The 11,983-nt window shown below is 57.4% G+C and overlaps 1 protein-coding gene across 2 annotated transcripts; it reads right to left on the bottom strand.

Moving 5' to 3' along the window:
• On the bottom strand, positions 1–8,774 carry KLHL25 (kelch like family member 25). Of its 2 annotated transcripts, none has more exons than XM_006142665.3 (3): positions 8,357–8,774; positions 5,034–6,836; positions 1–56 (listed from the first exon to the last, which is right to left on the bottom strand). In XM_006142665.3, exon 2 carries the CDS (start codon positions 6,823–6,825, stop codon positions 5,056–5,058), a length of 1,770 nt encoding a protein of 589 aa, XP_006142727.1. In that variant the 5' UTR covers positions 6,826–6,836; positions 8,357–8,774; the 3' UTR covers positions 1–56; positions 5,034–5,055. The 2 variants fall into 2 exon arrangements, with proteins under 2 accessions (XP_006142727.1, XP_027624885.1); XM_027769084.1 differs by lacking the exon at positions 8,357–8,774 and adding an exon at positions 7,521–8,279.
• Positions 8,775–11,983: the final 3,209 nt, after the last annotated feature.

Raw genomic sequence — 11,983 nt, 5'->3', positions numbered from 1 at the left:
TCCAGGCCCCTCAGCGACAGTGAGGGCTGCGGCCGCAGGAGGGAGGGACGCTCAGTCTGTGGAGGACAGGAGAGAATACGATCAGTGGACACATTCTGTCCTGCACTGGAACAAGATGATAATCGAGAGCCTACAGACGGGCAGGCACTGAGGCCCGACGTCCGGAGGTGTGAGGTGACATTGGGGTGTGACCTTCCAGCAGCAGCACAGGACTGAGTGCAGGATCCAGTGACCTCCCAAGCCATAGTTTCCGACGTGGGTTACGGGAATAGGACTCATCTGTCCTTCGTTCACTCAGACCACTGTGCCTACGACCTTGGGTAACCCCGGGAAGCAGGAGGGCAACGTGGGTTATGGGAATAGGACTCATCTGTCCTTCATTCACTCAGACCACTGTGCCTGCGACCTTGGGTAACCCCGGGAAGCAGGAGGGCAGACAGACCCAGCTACTGTCCCCATGGGGAGAAGCAGCTGCAGGTTTGTGTAAATAAATACATGGTGTGGTTATATCCCAAGAGAGATGTGCTCCAAATAAACGACTGGGAGGGCCAGCCCCTTAGCCTAGTGGTTAAAGCAGCGGGATCCCACATGGCCACACCCAGCAGCTTGAGAAATGCAGGGTGCAGACGCCTGCTCTCCCAAATCCTGCAAGGAGGGACAGATGTTAGAGAAGGGGTTGTGCTGTGGTCATCCCCCAGGGGGTGCTTTCTCCTTTCCCTTCTCAGGCAACTACACCTGCCTTCTAGCAAAAACAAACAAACAAAAACAGTTGCGGATGAGATTAGAACCAGGACTTCCACTGTGGTGGAGGGTGTGGGAGCTTGTCATATTTAACCCAAGACCTGCAGCTATACACAGCTGTCCAGGCAGAAGGGAAGGCCCATGCAAAGGCCCCAAGGTAGTTCTGTGGCCTGTTTGAATCTCTAGATGGAGGGACCAGCAGTTGGCATAATGGCTATGTCGCTGGAGTCCCACGTAATAGATTGACTGCAGTTCAAGTCCCAGACCTGGTGGCTTAAACTCACACTGGGCATGTGTGCATGCGTGCCCGAGATCCTGAAAGAAGAATGGAGGAGAAGGGATTGAGGCATGGCCATCCCACCCCCCTCCCGAAGGGGGGTGATTTCTCGCTTTCTGTCTCTCTCTGTCTTTCTGGCAAGAGGCCTGCAGGTGGCGTGGTTGTGAAGGCAGTGCTGGACTCCCATGGACTGACTGTGGTTCAGGTCCCAATTGGGTGGTTTACTTTCTCATTGTCCCTCTCTCTCTCTCTGGGTCAAAATTTTAAAATAGTAATAATGCTGCTGATGAATAAAACTGAATTTTAAAAAAAGTAGGTCAGTGACAGTAGACCCAGTGATCGAGTGGCAGGCAGGGGTCTGCAGACTGTTAGGGAGGGAGGGGCTCACTGGGCTGCACTGCTAGGGAGACAGGCTCCCACTCCTGCACTGCAGCACTATTGCCCACACGGCCCAGACGCCAAGTCATGGTGGGATGTCCTGGCAGTCATGCTGCTCGCAACTGCAGGGTGCCTGCTCGGTCAGTGTGCATGCACACTGTGAGCATCAGCGTTTCCCTGGAGCTGAGCTCCAGATGGGCTGCCCAGGGTACAGAGCAATCCAACAAGCACAGGAGAAGCTTCCAGAAGGAAACCCGACTTGACTTGCCCACGTGGTCATTTCTAAAGCCCACAAACCCTGAGGGCACTCAGCTCTGAGAGGTCAGGGGCCAGGCCCGGCTTCTCAGTTGGTTCCAGGACGCCTGGGCCTTGGGCCCTGAAGCTCTGCACCCACAGACTGGGAAGACTCAAATGGGACAGCAACCCACAGGGCATCAGCTGTGCACTGGGACGCACCTCCTGAGCCATAGCAGCTGCAGCTATTCTAGAGGGGGGCTAGGCACGAGATCTGCAGTTCCCAGAGGGACCAGCAGATGGCGTAATGGTTATGTCGCTGGGCTCCCATGTAGTCGACCACAGTTCAAGTCCCAGGCCCAGAGGCTCAAAACTCATGCCAGGCATGCGTGCATGTATGCCCAAAATCCTAGGAAGAAAATGGAGGAGAAGGGACTGCAGCATGGTCATCCCCCCTTGGTTGGGGGGTGGCGATTTCTTGCTTTCTATCTCTCTGGCAAGTGCATGTGCCCTATAGCAAAAATCTAAAATAAAAAATAAATAATAAAAAAAAAAGAGGTCCTGACAGCCACACTGTCCAATAATAATAAAAAAAAGAGGTCCTGACAGCCACACTGTCCCAAAACCATGATCACCACCCTCTTCCGGCTGTAGCAGTGGCCTGGGACCCAGCATCTCGCTGGATCTCCATTTGAGCCCCAAGTAACAGTTTCTACACTCATTTTCCAGGTGGGAAAGCTGAGTCTCGGGAAGCGAAGTGACCTGTGCAGGCTGAAGCCGCCACTGAAAGTCAAGAGCCACAAGCCGATGCTGCTTCCTGTCTAGGGCCCTTGGAATCAGAAAGTCCTGGAAAGATAAATGATTCTCCAGGTACAACAGGGCGAGGGCTGCCTCGGCCCCACCAGGCAGGGGCAGGAGGGTGGGCGCCTCCCATCTGGAGGGTGGTAGGCACAACTGCCCAAGGCCGGCACTTTATCCCTGGGTGGCCACCTGGCCGCCTCTGTCACCAGAGCAGCCACAAGGCACTGACCACAAAATGCCAGCGTCCTCTGATGCTCACTCCCTGGGGCAACAAGCAATTGGCCCAGCAAAGTTTTCTCCCACAGAGGAGGAGAACAAAGTCCAACAAGAGAACACACAGAAACCTTGGCAGAGAACAAAGCCTCCTGTTCCCATGGCGCCTTCACACACTCAGACCCCCACATTTGCTGACTGGTTCCTTGGGCTGCAGCATTCCCGCAGCTGCGGGCTGGCCCTGTCCCTTTAAGAGCCTCGAAGGCTCGGCAGGATCTGATTGAAGGGTTAAGAACAACTGCTTTAAGGCCGCCACTGTTCATAGAGGAAATTATTCTCTAACTGGGGCTGGCTCCTGACAGGGTTCATGTGACCTCAGCTGCAGGGGGCTGGGCCTGCATGCAGTCCCTTAGCATGGCAGGGGCCAGGGAAGGGCCTGGGCCCCTGGGGAACAGCCGCTGGTGACAGCTCAGCAGGCAGAGCAGCACCCCAAGATCTCCTTCACCCCAATACCCCAGCTTTAGAGCCCCCATGCCAGGTTTGAAGGGCCCAGGAGGAGGGCTGTGAGCTGGGACAGAGGCCAGGGCTGGCAGTAGGCACTGCCCTTTCCCAGGATCTGACCAGGGCAGAACACAAAGGCCTTCTCAGGCACCTCCATCCCAATACCAGCCCTCCCTATGCAAGTGCCTGCCAGGCTGCTTGGGTGCTGCTTCCATCCTCTGGCCTTCACACTGACCTGTCACCACCACCAGCTACAAGAAGACTCTGCCCCCATGGGACCAGCAAATGGCATAATGGTTTTGTCGCTAGGCTCAAACGTGATCAACTGTGGTTCTAGTCCCGGACCCAGTAGCTTAAAACTCATGCCAGGCCCATGTGCGTGCATGCCCAAAATCCAGACAGAGAGATGGAGCAGAAGGGATTGGAGCGTGGCCATCCCCCTGGGTAGGGGTGTGTGATTTCTCACTTTCTCTCTGTCTCTGTCTGTGAAGTGAGCATGTGCCTATGGCAAAAATCTCTCTTAAGAAAAAAAAAGGGGGGGGGACACCAGATCCGACCCTTCTCCAGCAGCTCCCTTCCCCTCACCATCCTCAGGACCTGGCTCAAGTCCCTCCTAGCTCCCGGTAAAGAGCAGATGGTATGTCTGTCAGCTGTCCAGTTACGGTCACCTCCACCTGCCTATCTGTCATGATCCAGGCGCCTACTTTTCAGCAGGGCCCACCTGCCCGGTGTGAGGAAGGAGCATCTCTCCACCTCACACGTGGAGGGAGACACAATGCACAAGCACTCCCCCAGGAACACAGCTGACCCAGGAAACCCAGGGCTCTCCACCTGCCGCCTCTGGTTTTCACTGGGACTCAGGGTGTGATTTTCTTTTTTTAAAGAGAGAAATTTTTCCAATAGGGCACATGTGCTCACCAGAGAGACAGAGACAGGTATGAGAAATCAGCCCCTCCACACACATTCACAAGAGGGATGGCCACGCTACAATCCCCTTCTCCTGCATTCTGCTCTTGCAAACACGTTCAGCTTGAGTTTTAAGCTGCCTGGCCCGGGACTTAAACTGCAGTCGACTACATGGAAGTCCAGCGATGTAACCATTACGCCATCTGCTCGTCCAAAGGGTATAGTCCTTAAGCACAGTGGAATCACCTGGGTGCTCAAAGAGGCTGAACTCTACCTGCTCCAGGCTGTGGTCTGGTCAGCACTCGCACAGGGAAGCAGGTGGCCTGGCCCATACCACCCTCAGCTTCTGCAAGGTAATCCGTGTCACCCTTGACACCATAGGGCTTGCAGTGGGGGGTCTCGGTCACCAGCATCAGTCAACCCGGAGACTGACAGGACCTACTTACACAATCGACTGGCCAATCATCCACGTCTAATGACATAGACCAAGGGCAACCACAGAACGTGAAGCTCACATGAGCCTCCCCGGCTGGTGGCTCTGCCTATGTGTTTCCACTTTCAATGCCAGGAGATAAAAGTGTCCTGATTGCATGGCGGGGGGCGGGGAGGAACCACCTTCCTGAACCCTGCCCGATTCCTCCCTAATCTGTAGCCTTTCCCCATAATAAACCGTAACTGTGAGCATGACAGCCTTCGCGAAGTGTGCAGTCCAGCAAATTACTGAACTTGAGGGTGGCTGGGCCTTGAGGGGGTCTGCCTAGTAATTGGTGCGTGTGTTTAAACCCTGCCCTCATGACACAGCATTATCAAAGCGCTCTCAGTGGGGACCACCGTGCGGGTCTAAGGTCACTGTCTACACTTTGCAGGGGTGCGTGATTTGCTCAAGGTCAACTGCAAGCCAGACACAGAGGTGACAACCTTTCCCAGAGTGGCAGCAAGCCAGGTGCGTTCATGCCCTCTCACCTAGGCTGCTAGCGCTCACCTGGCTGGGCTCCCGGTCCTCCTCAGGCGGGCAGGTGCTTCCAGGTGCTGACAAAGGCCGTGGGGATGAGGGAGTAGGGCACTGTGGTGATGCAGTTCCACGTGTCCGAAGTGGGGTCGTAGCAGTCCAGGGTCTTACACCTCTGGGTCCCGAAGTAGCCACCTACCACGTACAGTTTGTTGCCTGAAGCCAAGGCATGGCAAGACATGCGCTTGGCAGTCATGTCCCCGATCCGTGTCCACTGGTTGGTCTCGCAGTCAAAGCGGTAGGCCGAGGCGGCCGTGAACTCTGTGTCGCCGCCCATGATGAAGATCTGGCTGCCCAGGACGGCGGCGGCTGTGTACCGCCAAGGCTGAGGGCACTCGGCCTTAATGGTCCACCGGTTCTCCGAGGGGTCGTAGCACTGCACTTTGGACACCATGTCCCGGTGGATGCTGGTCCCTCCGAACACAAAGAGCTTCAGCTTGGCGCTCACCACCGCGGCATTGCTGACGCCATCCCTCAAGGGGGCCACCATCGTCCACTTGTTGGCCCCAGGGTCATACTTCTCGACCTGCTTCAGGGAGACAGAAGGGGAGGCCGGAAAGACGCCCGCCAGGGAGGTGTGCCCACCCACCACGTACAGGCAGTTCTCCAGCTCGGCCGAGCCGTGGCCGAAGCGGGCGATGAGCATGGGCGCCGCCTTGGCCCACTCCTCATGGACGGTGTCGTACACCCAGACGTCCTTGGAGACGCCGTTCTCGGAGCCCCTGCCCCCGGTCACGTAGACCTTGCAGCCAATGGCCGAGGCGCTGAACTCCTTCCGGGGGCTGGGCAGGTCTGCCTTTGGGATGATCTCCTTGGCCTTGTGGTCCACCTGGTAGATCTTGTCGCACATGAACGTCTGACCGCCCAGGATGAGGAGCGTGTGGCCCGCCTTGCGCGGCCGGGCGCAGGGGCTGGTGACCACCCCGTCGTTCTGCAGGATCCTGGTCTTGCAGCAGAGGGCCTCGTCAACGATGAGCTTGGTGCGCTCATCGGCCATGAGGAGGGCCTCGCCGGAGACGGCCTCCCTCAGGCAGTCGGAGGGCAGCAGGGCCAGCCGCACACTGCGCAGCAGCTCGGGCAGGTGGGCCTTCCGCTGCTCCAGGTCATGCCGCACCCACTGGAGCACGGCCTCGAAGACCACTCTCTCGTCCTCGGTCTCCAGCTCATCGCTCGAGATGAGGTCCAGCAGCGTGTCCTTGGACAGGCTGTTGAAGTCCTCGCTCTGCCGCACCGTCTCAAAGTGCACCAGGCACATGCGCCAGGAGAACTCGTAGAGCCGGCGGCACTGGTGCGCGTCCGACAGCAGCATCATGCCCAGGCAGTTGGAGGGGAAGAGGTTCTTCTCCAGGAAGTCGGCTGCCGCGTCCCGCACGTCGTGGAACTGCAGCATGTCGCCGGCCTCCAGCAGCGACTCGGCGTTCTCCTCGTTGATGACGATGCGCGAGGAGTAGGCGAAGTCCAGCAGCAGCTCCAGCACCTCGGGGTGCAGGTTGTCCTGGAAATTGACCGTGTCGTCCCGGCTCTCCCGCAGGCCATGGCTGAACATGGCCTCAAAGTAGCGGCTAGAAGCGGCCAGCACGGCACGGTGGCAGGGGAAGGCGCGGTCGCCCGCCCAGAGCGTGACGTCGGTGAACATGCGGTGCTTGCGCAGTGTGTTGAGGTGGGCCAGCACGCAGTCGGGGTGGGAGGCCTTGTGGAAGAGGGTGATGTTCATGGACCCCGTGCTGCTCCGCGACTTGCGGGTCTCGTGGACGCTGACTGACATGGTGCGCCGACCTGCAGGGAGCAAGCCCACAGGTGAGGGGGATCTCTGTGTGGCGTCGCTTCTGGAGGGCACAGACCCCTACTCCCTGCCCCTTAGGCTACCATGTCCTGGTGGATGCCTAGACGCCCTGTGCTCTTCCCCCACCCCTCCTCTGCCTAGCTCTGCCAACCCAACTCTTGGGACCACATCCCAAGGACAACATGAGCAAGAGCAGCTGGATCCCACCCCATCCTACGGGAACTAGCTTCATCCTCATTCTGGACCAGCTCTGAGACAGGTGCCTTGGCCCAGAGATGAGCCACCCACTGGATCAGATCCAGGACTCACACCACACGGTTGGCCATGTGGAATCCAGCAGCACCAACCACATCACTGGATGGCCCCGAGACCTTTGTTTTCATGGCCAGAGGGTACGTGAGCTTACCAGAGACAGTCAGTCAGTCAGAAAACTCTCTCTAGTGGGACATGGCCATGCCACAATCCCTCCTCCATTTTTCCATCCTGTTAAGAGTGGAAAAACGGGCACATATGCCCAGCATGTTTTTCAAGCCATCAGGGCCAAGATTTGAACTGCATGGTTGGCCATGTGGGCTCCACCTCCCTTAACCACCAGGCCATGAGGTCAGCCCTCCCAAGGCCTCTACCCAGCTAGGATGAGTGAAGGAGGAGGCAAGGCCAACTGAACAGTGACTCACCCTCAAAGCCAAGCAGTGGCCCGGATGACAGCAGGACACAGTGACACTAAGTCATCCAGATTTGTGTGCCTTGACTACAGCAGCAGGAGCGATCAGAGCCAGCAGAGCCACCCCCGAGCAGCTCCAGGGTCCTGACCACAGCGGACGCCCCACCATGTCTCCCTCTCGGCCAGGCCAGGTGCCGTGTAGCTCAGACAACCAAGTGCAGGCTCACCACCTGCTTGAACTGGGGGCATTCCAGAGCACTTTATCAGGGTCCAGCTGACAGCATAACCTAAGGCTGCTTCAGAGCTGTGGGGACGAGGCTCGGCTAACAGGCAGCAGAGCACACAGGCCTCGAGAAGGGACAGAAAACAGACCACCAGCGTCCTCGCACCCTGAAGGCCCTGCTGCCCTCCTCCTGCTGCTAATGAGGAACCAAAACAAACAAACAAAAAAAAACTGAAACTGTCTTTATCATTTCGATTTTCAAAAATATGTATCACTGCCGTCCGCTCTCAAGTCAGTTTCCTACTTCAGTAATATTCTGGTGAAGGAAGGAAGCGCTTTCATGCTTCGACGACACTGTAAATTAGCGCTGGCCCGCACAGCTCTGCTTTCCTCCCCTGGCGAAGAACCAGAGAAACCACAGGCGGACATGCTCGGAACTGCCTGGGCAAGGTTCCTGCTCCCAGGTTCCGGGCAGACAGAGTGCCAGGGACCTGCAGGGACCCAGTGGTCGGGCCTGCCACCCCCAGGCTGCTGCGCCGTCAGGTGATGGGGCTGGGGAAAGAAGCATGGGGCCCAGGTCCAGGCTGAGCACGGTGATCACCACCCGCACCCCCACTTCCCTGTACCTCAGTTTCTCCTCGGTGAAGCTAAATCCCCAGCCGGCTCATGCCTCCATGTTTCACTCTGTCGGCAATTCTTTTCTGAGCGTGTCCTCCAAGCCGGGCCCCAGGACAGGGCGTCACAAGGACCAGAGAGGCCACACTGACCCCATCCAGGGGAGGTTCTCCACAGCTCCGCCCAGGGGAGTTGCCCAACCTGAATTCCGGATCCTGCAACCCGTTTCCCCAAATCTTGCTGTGATTGCCACATCCCCACTCCAGCTTCTATCACCTCGGTCACTGGGCACGCTCTCAAATGGGGCCCTGACCCTGCAACCCTGCAGTCTCCTGCCTGGAGGAGGTGAGGGAGGCACATACTCCAGACCGGGGAAACCCGAGGGCCTTGGTGGCTCCTTCCTGGCCTTCCCCACTCGCACACTGTGCTGGATACTATTTTTTCTTTTTTCTTTTTTTTTTTTTTGAGAAAGAGATTTTTTGCTATAGGGCACATACACTTGCCAGAGAGACAGAGAAAGCGAGAAATCACCCCTCAGGGGGAAAGGCCACATGGGAAGCTCTTCTCCTCCATTCTCCTCTTGGGATTTTGGGCACGCACGTGCATGCACTGGGTCTGGAACTCTGACTGCGGTCCGCCATGTGAGTGTGTTGAGGTGGGCCAGCACGCAGTCGGGGTGGGAGGCCTTGTGGAAGAGGGTGATGTTCATGGACCCCGTGCTGCTCCGCGACTTGCGGGTCTCGTGGACGCTGACTGACATGGTGCGCCGACCTGCAGGGAGCAAGCCCACAGGTGAGGGGGATCTCTGTGTGGCGTCGCTTCTGGAGGGCACAGACCCCTACTCCCTGCCCCTTAGGCTACCATGTCCTGGTGGATGCCTAGACGCCCTGTGCTCTTCCCCCACCCCTCCTCTGCCTAGCTCTGCCAACCCAACTCTTGGGACCACATCCCAAGGACAACATGAGCAAGAGCAGCTGGATCCCACCCCATCCTACGGGAACTAGCTTCATCCTCCTTCTGGACCAGCTCTGAGACAGGTGCCTTGGCCCAGAGATGAGCCACCCACTGGATCAGATCCAGGACTCACACCACACGGTTGGCCATGTGGAATCCAGCAGCACCAACCACATCACTGGATGGCCCCAAGACCTTTGTTTTCATGGCCAGAGGGGACGGGAGCTTACCAGAGACAGCCAGACCGTCTCTGAGACAGGTGCCTTGGCCCAGAGATGAGCCACCCACTGGATCAGATCCAGGACTCACACCACACGGTTGGCCATGTGGAATCCAGCAGCACCAACCACATCACTGGATGGCCCCGAGACCTTTGTTTTCATGGCCAGAGGGTACGTGAGCTTACCAGAGACAGTCAGTCAGTCAGAAAACTCTCTCTAGTGGGACATGGCCATGCCACAATCCCTCCTCCATTTTTCCATCCTGTTAAGAGTGGAAAAACGGGCACATATGCCCAGCATGTTTTTCAAGCCATCAGGGCCAAGATTTGAACTGCATGGTTGGCCATGTGGGCTCCACCTCCCTTAACCACCAGGCCATGAGGTCAGCCCTCCCAAGGCCTCTACCCAGCTAGGATGAGTGAAGGAGGAGGCAAGGCCAACTGAACAGTGACTCACCCTCAAAGCCAAGCAGTGGCCCGGATGACAGCAGGACACAGTGACACTAAGTCATCCAGATTTGTGTGCCTTGACTACAGCAGCAGGAGCGATCAGAGCCAGCAGAGCCACCCCCGAGCAGCTCCAGGGTCCTGACCACAGCGGACGCCCCACCATGTCTCCCTCTCGGCCAGGCCAGGTGCCGTGTAGCTCAGACAACCAAGTGCAGGCTCACCACCTGCTTGAACTGGGGGCATTCCAGAGCACTTTATCAGGGTCCAGCTGACAGCATAACCTAAGGCTGCTTCAGAGCTGTGGGGACGAGGCTCGGCTAACAGGCAGCAGAGCACACAGGCCTCGAGAAGGGACAGAAAACAGACCACCAGCGTCCTCGCACCCTGAAGGCCCTGCTGCCCTCCTCCTGCTGCTAATGAGGAACCAAAACAAACAAACAAAAAAAAACTGAAACTGTCTTTATCATTTCGATTTTCAAAAATATGTATCACTGCCGTCCGCTCTCAAGTCAGTTTCCTACTTCAGTAATATTCTGGTGAAGGAAGGAAGCGCTTTCATGCTTCGACGACACTGTAAATTAGCGCTGGCCCGCACAGCTCTGCTTTCCTCCCCTGGCGAAGAACCAGAGAAACCACAGGCGGACATGCTCGGAACTGCCTGGGCAAGGTTCCTGCTCCCAGGTTCCGGGCAGACAGAGTGCCAGGGACCTGCAGGGACCCAGTGGTCGGGCCTGCCACCCCCAGGCTGCTGCGCCGTCAGGTGATGGGGCTGGGGAAAGAAGCGTGGGGCCCAGGTCCAGGCTGAGCACGGTGATCACCACCCGCACCCCCACTTCCCTGTACCTCAGTTTCTCCTCGGTGAAGCTAAATCCCCAGCCGGCTCATGCCTCCATATTTCACTCTGTCGGCAATTCTTTTCTGAGCGTGTCCTCCAAGCCGGGCCCCAGGACAGGGCGTCACAAGGACCAGAGAGGCCACACTGACCCCATCCAGGGGAGGTTCTCCACAGCTCCGCCCAGGGGAGTTGCCCAACCTGAATTCCGGATCCTGCAACCCGTTTCCCCAAATCTTGCTGTGATTGCCACATCCCCACTCCAGCTTCTATCACCTCGGTCACTGGGCACGCTCTCAAATGGGGCCCTGACCCTGCAACCCTGCAGTCTCCTGCCTGGAGGAGGTGAGGGAGGCACATACTCCAGACCGGGGAAACCCGAGGGCCTTGGTGGCTCCTTCCTGGCCTTCCCCACTCGCACACTGTGCTGGATACTATTTTTTCTTTTTTCTTTTTTTTTTTTTTGAGAAAGAGATTTTTTGCTATAGGGCACATACACTTGCCAGAGAGACAGAGAAAGCGAGAAATCACCCCTCAGGGGGAAAGGCCACATGGGAAGCTCTTCTCCTCCATTCTCCTCTTGGGATTTTGGGCACGCACGTGCATGCACTGGGTCTGGAACTCTGACTGCGGTCCGCCATGTGCGAGCCCAGTGACATAGCCATCTGCTGGTCCTGAAGGATACTTTGTAATTAATTCATTTTTTCCATTAATAGAGGGAGATGCAGACAGGCACCCACAACAGGAACTCTCGATGCCGCAATCCACCCCCAGCCTCCTGGTGCAACACGTTTTATGAAAAAGCCGGCGGGGGGCTTAGGGAGCTGAGGACCAGGAAGAATTCCAAACAGGGACCTGGGACCCCTCCAGGCCCGAGCCTTCAGGCCTGGGGTCAGATTCAAGGGGTGTGACGTGAAAGCTCAGCCTCAGTTCCTCCCTCCACACACTGGGTCCCTGAGTACCCTGCCACGCCGTCCCTGCCCTCCACCCAGGCCACGTCTGAACTAACGCAGAATGCCACTTGAGCACTTGGGTGCGGTCGCCCCACCCCGTGTGTGGTGCCAAGCTCCTCTGGGATCTTTTCGCAGATGGCGGGTTGGAATTCCTGCTCTTCTGCTACCTACAAGGCCCTGGAGCCAGGACAACAGCAGTATCTGCTCCAACGCTGGGGAACGGACGTAG

This window comes from Tupaia chinensis, unplaced genomic scaffold, assembly GCF_000334495.1.
Source record: "Tupaia chinensis unplaced genomic scaffold, TupChi_1.0 Scaffold000078_1, whole genome shotgun sequence".
Lineage (NCBI taxonomy): Eukaryota > Metazoa > Chordata > Mammalia > Scandentia > Tupaiidae > Tupaia > Tupaia belangeri.
The sequence above is the reverse complement of the archived record's forward strand: the minus strand, read 5'-3'. Positions and strand labels throughout refer to the sequence as shown.